The sequence below is a fragment of the Parus major genome, chromosome 3, assembly GCF_001522545.3.
Source record: "Parus major isolate Abel chromosome 3, Parus_major1.1, whole genome shotgun sequence".
Classification (NCBI taxonomy): domain Eukaryota; kingdom Metazoa; phylum Chordata; class Aves; order Passeriformes; family Paridae; genus Parus; species Parus major.
In genome coordinates, this window is record NC_031770.1 from 700,160 (window position 1) to 710,233 (window position 10,074).

Consider the following 10,074-nt stretch of genomic DNA (forward strand, 5'->3'; position numbering starts at 1 on the left):
ATGCAGCTGCAGCCCTGTGCACACCAGGGGCAGTGCAGGCAGGAAATGCAGCTGCCAGCCCTGTGCACACCAGGGGCAGTGCATGCAGGACATGCAGCTGCAGCCCTGTGCCACGAGCTGGCTGTTGAAGTGCTCTCATTAGAGAGCAGTTGGCTCTGCTGGATTCCCCCCGTCAGACAGGGGTTTAATGAACATTAATTCTCCTCGGGGTGAGGAGGGGGTGATGAGATCATGTTTCAGTGCATCAATGAGCTGAATCTGGGGGTTCTCAGTGCCTGTTCCGTTGCCCTGATAATTTATCAGGACACGTCCAACGCGACGTGATCGCTTCGGTGGAACTTGAATCCGTGACAGCTTTGGTGTGCAACTGCTAGAGGAGAGTGAAGGTCTCTTCCCTTGCTCCTTGTTTGTAAATCATTTCATCTTAAATCACCATTTAAGCTCGAGCCACAAATTTCAAGTATTCATAAGTCAGATGCTGTGTTCCATATATAAGTTAGTGGGATTTTTCCTGGGGCAGCATTAATTGTTGCCATGATTTGAATGTTTTTCAGGTTATTTTGTCAGATGCCAGTGCTCCTGGTGAAGGGGAGCATAAAATCATGGATTACATCAGGAGACAAAGAGGTAAAATTCCAATTCACGTGGACATTTTGTTTGAGGTTAGGATATGCTCAGTAATAACTTACTTTGCATAACTTTAACAAAATGTAATTTTCTTTTGTGCAGCTCAGCCAAACCACGACCCAAACACTCACCACTGTCTGTGTGGGGCTGATGGTGAGTTCTCTCTAGCTTGTGCTTCCTGGGCAATCACATCAACATCTTGCTTGAGGCAGAATCCACTCTGCTTCTAAACATTTATTTTTTAAAGAAAAACAACCCAAAACTTGCTGATGTTTATCCTTACTCACATTTTGTTCTTCTCCCTTGCTTGCTAGCTGATCTGATCATGCTTGGCTTAGCTACACACGAACCAAACTTCACCATCATTAGGGAAGAGTTCAAACCAAACAAACCCAAGCCATGTGCTCTCTGTAACCAGATGGGGCATGAGGTTAAGGATTGCCAAGGTCTGCCCAGAGAGAAACAAGGAAAGGTAAGAATTTCGCTATTTCTAGGATTTTTTTTAATCTGCAGTGTATGAGGAGATTCTCAGATTGGTTTTGCTGTTGGTTTTAGCTGAGGCAAGGTGCAAATTGTTGCTGGGAGTACCTAGCTTTCCCCTTGGAAGCACAAATACAGAAGTGTCATGCCAAAGCTGATATCCACACTCGTGGTGTTTTGTTGTTTGGGGTTTGTCCCGCTGGCTGAGCGCAAACACCCGGTGACCAAAGAGGTGTGCAAAGCAGCAGACACAGGGACAATGGGAGCCTGTGCTTGGGTCTCTCTCAGCTGCTCCTGAAGCCAGCCCTGCAGGTGGGGCTGGGGAAGGCTCTGCATGCCCTTGGAGCTGATGCAGCCCCCTCTGCTTTCAGCACGATCAGTTTGCTGACACGCTGCCGGTCTCGGAGCAGGAGTTCATCTTCATCCGCCTGTGTGTGCTGCGAGAGGTGAGCTGCAGCAGCTGCTGCCTGCAAATACCATCCACACCCTGTGCACTGCTCTCTGAGCTCCCTTTGCTTGTTGTGTGTGCATTGCAGTACCTGGAGAGAGAGCTCACCATGGCCAGCCTGCCTTTCACTTTTGATTTTGAAAGGAGTGTCGATGACTGGGTCTTCATGTGCTTCTTCGTGGGGAATGATTTCCTCCCCCATCTGCCATCTCTGGAGATCAGGTAGATGGGAATCCACTTTCTCTTCCTGCAAGAACAGCTCCTGTGCTTTTCACTGCCAGGAGTCTCACCCTGTGGTCTGTGTTTAGGGAGGGAGCGATCGATCGCTTGGTTAACATCTATAAAAACGTGGTGCACAAAACCGGGGTGAGAGTTTTCCCTTTTCCCTTCAGAATGCTGGGGCTTTGCCACAGAACAGGCTTGCTTTCAACTCTCTTCTCCTCTGACCTGCAGGGCTACCTGACTGAGAGTGGCTTTGTGAACCTGCAGCGGGTGCAGATGATCATGCTGGCCGTCGGGGAAGTCGAAGACAGCATTTTCAAAAAGAGGAAAGATGACGATGTAATTTTTTTGTTGTTGTCCTGACATTCTTGGAGTTTGGTTTTAATCACTCTTAGCCAGAGACACTCCTTTAAGAGAATAAGAAAAAGGAAAAAAAAAACCCCAATTTTTATTTTCTTTGTTTCAATCTCTGGGGAATTCTTCCAGGCTCAAAAAAAGAACTTTGTGCTTCCAGCTGAGTTTATTTTCCTGGAAATGCCACTTTGATGTTCAAGTCTACAGTTGGCCCAGGAGTAACAGAATAAGAAATACCCTTCCTAACAATAAAAATAGTTTTCCTATTTCTAAGACTGTAGTGTCTCTCTGACATTTGTTTTGGGCAGCTGTGCAGTGCAGGTGAGGGGTCTGTGTGCTTTGGCACTGCTGCCACCCCCGAGTAAGGCTGCAGCTAAATGTAGCAGATCATTTAAATCACTACCAAACTTCTGGGGCTTTGAGTTTTGGGGTTTTCCCCCATAGATTTTCAGGGTAGGGTAGAAAATTCCATCCCATTTCTGTTGGGTGTACAGACACAAGGATTGACCCCTGTCTGAGAACATTCCCTGAAAACCTTGTGGCACAATCAGTTGAGGGTTATAATGAAACCATTTGCCAAGGAATCTGTGTCCCTGAATGACTTTATTTCCCTTTGTTCTTCATTTAGGATAACTTTAAAAGACGGCAGAAGGAAAAAAGGAAGAGATTGAAGGTAAGTGAATTCCTTATTCAGCGAAGAAACTAGCAAGAATTTAAATGTCTGCTTTAGTTTTGGGATTTTTTTGGTTTGGGAACTGCAGGTGTAATCGTGGTGTTTGCTGGCCTGTGTGTTTAAAAGTTAAAAAAATTAAAATGGGGTTGATTTTATTTTTTTCCTATTCAGTATTTGGCAAATGTGCCTCTGTGCATTCATTTCCCCATAATGTTAACCTGGAAACCGTGTGAGAGAGCAGCATCCCGTGCTGGGGAGATCACACAGCTCCTTCAGCTGCCTCCTGTGTTTATCTTGCAGAGGGATCAGCCTTCCTTTATTCCTGGTGGCCAGTTCTCCCCTCAAGCCCTGGGCAATCGATCCAGCCCTCAGGCAATCTGTAACCCTCGACAAGCTGCCTTTGAGATGAGGATGCACGACAGGCAGAACTCTGTGAGTAGATGTTCAGAGGAAGGAAACAATCCCAGCCCCTTCTTCTCTGCCTCCTCGAGTTTCCCTGAAAAGCTGGTGCCTCAAACATCATTATTCAAGGAAGTGGCTTTTAATAGCTGGTTTTTCTAAGCCTGCTTAGATTGTCTTCTTCGTTTCTGCTTGGAATGATGCTTTTCCCTGGGGAAGGGAGAAACTTGGATGAGGTTTTGGGCAAGGTGTTAGTGAGGGAAAACTGGAAATCAGTGCTCTGTTAGAAGTCCTGTTAGCTTTAAATAACAATTATGACAAATATTTTCTTTCTGGGCATAAATCTTCATCCAAACACAGCAAACAAATTAAAAGTTCTTTTCATCTGTTCTGTCTCTGAAGTTTAAATACAATGTGCTTTTTCAAGGTATAATTTCTGTTGCTCTTCACTTTTAATGTCAAAACTTTTTTTTTCCCCCTGAGTTACAAAAATCAGTTTCTTTATGGAACAGGAGACATTTCTTTTAGGCTCTAATATTGAAACAGATAAATTTGAGAGGAGTTTAAGAGACCAGCTGTGAAAGAACTCAGAGTATTTCTGGCAGTTCTGAGCTGGAAGCACCTTCCTTTCAGCAGTGCCACAAAAGGAAGCTGTAACAGCGGCTGCAGTGATGTTCCAGAGCTGGAATATATCCAGAATGGTGTTTTTGAATCAATCCATGCTGTGTTGTTGATTGCATCCTGTTCTTTCTCAAAGCCAGTGCCACCTCTGGCTCTGTGCATCAGTGCCCACCTCCTAACAGGGACGAGGTTTTCCCTTTCGCCCCTTGCCTTGGATGGGTCACGGCTTGTGCAGCTTTTGCCTGGAGTTCTTCTGGAGCTGAGGAGAAGGCCTGTGATTATCACAGAGCTGTTAATTTTAACTTCAGTTTTAAAAGCCTAATAAATCCTCCTCTTCCCCCGCCTTCCCCTATTTATCTGTAATAATTCTGACCCTAGACGACGGCAGCGTCTCCGAACACCAGCCTGACTCCTGATGGCAGCCCGTCCCTGGGAGCAGGAATTAAGAGGAAAGCTGAGGACAGTGACAGTGAACCTGAGCCAGAGGATAATATCAGGTGAATCCATTTTTTGTGGCACTTTGTTAGCAAATTGCCGAGGTAGATGCAGCCTAATTAATGCCATTTAGCTCAGTGCAGCGCTGCCTTGGGGTGCTTTTCTGTGATCTTTTTATCCAGCGGTAATTAATGTGGAGGGTGAGGATATCCAGTAAATTCCAGTGAGCTGGGTGAGCTCTGGCTGCTCCAGCTAAGTGTCCAGATTAGTATGCATGCAGGTTTGCAGCCTGCTCCCTCCGAGACCGGCTTGGCCAGACATGCCCCGCTTATGTGAGCGGAATGCTCTGCTCCTGCAGCCTGGCAGCCCAAAGCCCTGCGTGCTCCTGGCCTCCTCCACCTCTGCCTGCTTGCCCTGGCTGGGGAGGGCTGAGCCTGGCGTGGCTGGGACAGGAATTGTCCGGGAATTCACCAGCAGGGAGCCTGCGCTGCCCGGGGGTTTCAGTGGAGCTGTCGCTGTTGGAGTCGGGGTGCAGGCCCTCACAGCAGCTGTGCTGAGAAGTGCAGCCACAGGGCTTTGTTTCCTGTGGAGTCACACCACGGGGGCACGGGGAAAACACTCAGGGTTCTTTCCCCGTGGAGTTCTGGTCACAGTCATCACAATGTATTTGTGGCATGTGGCCCATCAGCTCCTCCAATATCACAATTCTTGCTTTTGTTCTTATTTTCTATCCTGTGTGTCTGTATCTCAATGAACTGGCTTTTTTTTTTTTTAATTGTGCCAGCAGAATTTTTATATAAAATCATATATTTTTTGGATAAATGATTCCATCTGATTTCCACCCGAGTGTTAGCAGAACTGCTAAAAGAAGCTTGAGCACTATGAATGAACTGTGCTGATTCACGAGCAGCAGTGGTTCTGACAGGGTTGGTAATGCCAAGGAAAAGGATGTGCTGCATTCAGCCACAGTTTTTTAAGCTTTTGTAGCTCAGAATATTTTTTTGTGTTCTTTTCTGAGTGGAAATAAACTCTGTGCTTGCCACTGTAAATATAAAGAACTGCATTGATGTCCTAGATACAAGCAGGCTGTTTGTGAAAATATATATGCTGCATTTGGAACGACTCTGAAACCAGAACAAATTGTTGCAGACGGCTACAGATGGGTTTTATCTCACAGAAAGGTGGTTTGAGTTTATGCAAGTGTCTGTCTGCCAGGCAGCTCAGATGTTCTTGACTCCATCCCTCAAGCCTTCAGTGCCAGGAGCTCTGTCCTTGCTCACCTGCTTTTCTGGAGAACTTGAAGGCATCTCGTGGCTTCTCTGCCTGCTCATCAGCGTGAATCATCTTGGAAGGGTTTAGGAAGTGTCCTGAGCAGCTGTCTGGAGGCAAGGGTTGTGCATCCTGCAAGGAATCACAAGTGCCTCTCTCCTGGAGCTCCATACACAGGGTTTAGGGCTCTGGCAGGCTCTGACCACTGTCAGCTTAAGGAGACTTCTTGGAGTGGTTTGGGGTAAAATTCTGTGTAAGAGAACAAATCATGACTGAGGCATGGTGTGGTTTGAGCAGTTTGGGTCCTTGCTGACGTGATGCAGCCGAGCTGAAGGGTGCAGCTGCCCGTGTGTGAAAGAGGAGCCGGGGTTTGTTTTCCCTGCCCCATCTGAGGACAGACATGAGGGGTGGGGAGCTGTGTGAAGGAGGGAGGGACTGTGGCTGAGGTGGCTCCTGTGCTCCCAATGTCCCCCTCTGGCCCTGGAAAATCCTGGTCTCTCAGGACCAAGTGTTTGCTTGCCTTTGTATTTGGGGTAGCAGGAAAGCTCTGTCAGTTCTGCCAGCAGTCACATTTCACTGTTGCTGCCGAGCAGCACATTTCCTGCTTTCATTGAAACCACGTACAACTGGCAGCTGCTGGCTGTGTCTCACACTGTAATTCAGGCTGTCAAGGTGCCCATCCATGTGAACATCCACGTGTTGTGTTGCAGGTTGTGGGAAACTGGCTGGAAGCAGCGCTACTATAAAAACAAATTCGACGTGGACGCGTCGGACGAGAAATTCCGTCGCAAGGTTGTGCAGTCCTACGTGGAAGGCCTTTGCTGGGTCCTCAGATATTATTACCAGGTACCCAAAGTTTCCTGCCTGAATGTGTTTCAGTCCTGTTTCAGCTCCTTTTGGGAAAGCTGTGGTGTTTTTTTGGAGGTGCACAACGAACGTGTGCCCGTTCTGTTTGGCGCTGGGGCTGCGGATGCAGTTTCACCATCCCGGAGCTGCTGAAGGAGCGGCCAGACGTGGCTCTCTGTGCTCTCATCTGCTTGTCAGGGTGGTGTTTGCTCACAGGGCTGGGCCCTCATCTCAGGGCTCTTTCCCAGCCTCAGTGGTTCTGGCTCTCAGGTGCAGTAGCAGCGCTTGTTGGTGCTCTGCTGTTTTCCCGTGCCCACAAACAGTGACATTGCAGGTGACTAAACGAGAGAGCCAAGGACAAAGCCCGTGAAATGCCAGCGAGAATTCCTGAGTGACAGAGCTGTCAATCTCCTCCTAGATCGTGGTGCTGCTCCATGAAGTGTGTTGTGATTGAAGTAATCTGTATCCCATGTAAATCTGTTGATAATTGAGATGTCAGATTGGCAAGAGATTAGTGAGCCATGCTGGGCTTGCTTGCACTGATGGCTAATGAGGAGCTCCGTGCCCTGAAGGCAAAGTCAGTCAGCCTGGCTGTGTGACCTGGGAGCACAATGTGCTCCAGCCATGGAGTTTGTCTGTCTCAGCAGGAATTTGGAGCTTCCACAGGGGGCCGTGTTCCCAAAACTTGCTGGTTTTCCTCAGTGGCTGCCACCTGTCCAGCTGGGAGCACAGGCAGGGCACATACCCCACCTGCCTACAAAATGCAGCTTCCAGCAGGTTTTTCCACTCCCCCATGGACCAAAATGGGAATGTGTGCCTTTCCCTCCTGCTCCAACCACTCCTTGAGTTTGTGCTCTGGCTCATGAGTTATGGGGGATGAAAATCATCGAGCTGAGGGTTTGCAAGTCGTGGTGCAGCTGGTCTGGAGGACAGCTGAGTTCCCCACGCCCTTGTGTGCATGACCTCCTTTTGCAAAGAACAAGATGTCACCTGGATGCCTGGAGAGGTGGGAATTCCCAGGAATTCCGTGGGCTTTTAACCATGGCAGGGTATTTTCCCACAGCTCTGTGTGCCCCTCTGCCTGGCAGGGTGGAAATGAGCCTTCAGGTGAGCTGTAGGTAAGAGTGGCCCCTCCAGTGGTACCAGAGCACAAAACCATCCCAGTCTGGTGTGTGTGGGCATGGAGCAGCTGGAAAATCACTCCCTGTCCATATGGAAATGGGCTGGGGGGACTTCAAAATAGGTTTGCTTGAGGATCTTTGTTGGGCCTTTTTTCTTTTCCCCATCATAAAAATGGACTCCAGTAACTACAGCTGGCCGTCCCCAGAACTTGTGCCTTTCTATTCCTACAGAAAGCTAATAATGCAGGGCATGTCCCACTAGAGGGAACATCTGTTTGGAGAGGGGGGGGAAAAAAATGATGGCAATCCACCTGGCTTTTGAAACATTCTGAGTCTGTCTGAAGGACTGCAGCAAATAATCATAGGTGCTGTAATTTGGTAGCAAAAATATCACTGGAGGAGCCTCGTTGACATTTAATTGTTCAGAACTGGAAGTCAGAACAGTAGTGGGCTTTTGTTTCAAGTGGTGCTGCTAAGAAAAATAGCTGAGGAGGTGAAAGCTTGACTTGGGCCCCTCAGGAGCCACGTTTCCTTCACGAGGTGCACGGTGTTCTGGTGTGTTTTGAGATTCCTGGCTCCCTCCTCTCCGAGGACACGCTTTGTGTGTTCCCCGCTGCTGGAGGGAAGGAGAGGAGAGGAGCAAAGCGCTGCTCTGGGTGTGCAGTGGTGCTGGTGCTGGAGGGAGAAGCACCAGTGAAACCAGAATGTTTCTCAGCACAGCTGCAGCAAATGCTCTGGGGGTGTCTGCCCCGCACCTCCCTGGCTTACAGCAGGATTTTGGGAAACAGGAGTGTCAACTGCTCTCTGCCCTGTTGGCATGTCTGCTGCATGGTTTGGATCTGCTGTTCCATCTGTCTCTGTGTCTGTGCCCTCCCTGCCCCAGGGCTGTGCATCCTGGAACTGGTATTACCCTTTCCACTACGCTCCCTTCGCCTCGGACTTTGAGGGCATTGCGGACATGCCGTCGGACTTTGAGAAGGGCTCCAAACCGGTAGGGCTCCTCATTCACACCCCTCCACCCACTGCTGATCTGCCCTCCCATTCCAAGTGTCCCACACCTGCTTGGCTGCTCCCTCTCCACAGTTCAAGCCTCTGGAACAGCTGATGGGGGTGTTCCCGGCCGCCAGTGGCAACTTCCTGCCGCCGACCTGGAGGAAGCTGATGACAGACCCGGTGAGAATCCCTCAGCACACCTTGCAGTGCCATGAGCAGGACCTGCTGCTCCTCACTGCAGGCAGGGAAATGGTTTTGTGAGATTGCAGCGGTTCTTCAAAGTCCTTGGAAGTGATTTCTTGGAATTCTGATGACCTTTCCCAGCCCTCTTGCACTTCCAGTGGTTTTGTTTCTTACAGAAATCATCCAAAACTTACCTGGGGAGCAGAGAAGTTACTCTAATTAGCTCTCCTCCTTATCCTAATTTTTCTCTCCTCCTCCTCATTTTAAATCTCTGAGTAATGCCCATCCTCACTTTGGGTTTAACTGGCTTTTAGTGAATTTTTGGTCCTGTTAGCAGAGACCTTTGTGTTTGGCACCAGGTGATGTTCTGAGCCCGTGTCAAAGCTGGCTTGAAGGGTGATTTTTGTTTTCTAATTCCAGGAATCAAGCATCATTGACTTCTACCCTGAAGATTTTGCTATTGATTTGAATGGGAAGAAGTATGCTTGGCAAGGTGAAACTTCATATTTTGTTGGGGTTTTTTTTCTTAATTTTTAGACATTTGTCTTAAAAACCTGTAAAAACAGAAAGAAATTGGAGAATTTTATCAGTGAGAAAACACTGCAGCGAGTCACAAAGGTAACTTGTGGTTCTTCTTGTGGAGACAAGTGTTTTACAGCAGGTGTATTTTTGAAAAGAAATTAGTGTGAGGAGCAAATTATGGTTCAGTAACTGGTTTTGGATTGGCAATGCTTACTGGTAATTTCAGCAGGCATTCTAGATTTGTTCATTTGTCCTGAGCTAGATTAATCATTCTTCTGTTTTTATCAGCCTCAGTGTATAATTGTCTTTTGTCTCCTTTGCATTTAATTAATGGATCTTGTTCTGCTCAATCAGTGGCTCATTAGTACAGTGCCAAAAATACCTTGGGGAATAGAGAAATATTTTGGAGCACACAAAGGATGGAAAAAGAGCTACAGCATTTATGCAGCTTTCCCTTTCTTTAGAGAATATTCATTCCCAAGGTCTGCCAGACCGTGGCTGGGTGGAATTTACACTGCAGGTAAACTTTGAGGTTTTCAGCCTGAGTGCAACAGGTTTGGTTTGAATAAAGCCACAGAAAGATCTGATTTCAGAATCCCGGTGCTCTAGCTCTTTCCTGGCTAGGGGATCCTTCCAGAGCTTGCCATGCTGGTGTCTGGTTTTGGGGAAGTTGTGGGTTTGTTCAACAAGTGTGAGGAAACACTGCCTTGGTTTCTCCAGGTGTGGCCTTGTTGCCCTTCGTGGATGAGCGACGCCTCAGAGCTGCCCTGGAGGAGGTGTACCCTGACCTGACTCCTGAAGAGAGTAAGAACTGGGGTGCTTTGGTATTTGGGGTGCTTTGATAGGGAATTGGGGTGCTTTGGTATTTGGGGTGCTTTGGT

General features: G+C 48.0%; 1 protein-coding gene across 1 annotated transcript in view; it reads left to right on the forward strand.

Annotated features, from left to right (window-relative positions):
* XRN2 (5'-3' exoribonuclease 2) overlaps window positions 1–10,074 on the forward strand; it is a 33,477-nt gene that overhangs the window by 7,095 nt on the left and 16,308 nt on the right. The window contains exons 7-21 of the mRNA XM_015620569.2: window positions 555–627; window positions 730–780; window positions 942–1,099; window positions 1,479–1,553; window positions 1,644–1,777; window positions 1,864–1,921; window positions 2,009–2,116; window positions 2,760–2,804; window positions 3,105–3,236; window positions 4,203–4,321; window positions 6,239–6,374; window positions 8,379–8,486; window positions 8,579–8,668; window positions 9,092–9,164; window positions 9,914–9,997. Coding sequence (XP_015476055.1) covers window positions 555–627; window positions 730–780; window positions 942–1,099; window positions 1,479–1,553; window positions 1,644–1,777; window positions 1,864–1,921; window positions 2,009–2,116; window positions 2,760–2,804; window positions 3,105–3,236; window positions 4,203–4,321; window positions 6,239–6,374; window positions 8,379–8,486; window positions 8,579–8,668; window positions 9,092–9,164; window positions 9,914–9,997 — 1,444 coding nt within the window. The remainder of the gene's footprint in view (window positions 1–554; window positions 628–729; window positions 781–941; window positions 1,100–1,478; window positions 1,554–1,643; window positions 1,778–1,863; window positions 1,922–2,008; window positions 2,117–2,759; window positions 2,805–3,104; window positions 3,237–4,202; window positions 4,322–6,238; window positions 6,375–8,378; window positions 8,487–8,578; window positions 8,669–9,091; window positions 9,165–9,913; window positions 9,998–10,074) is intronic.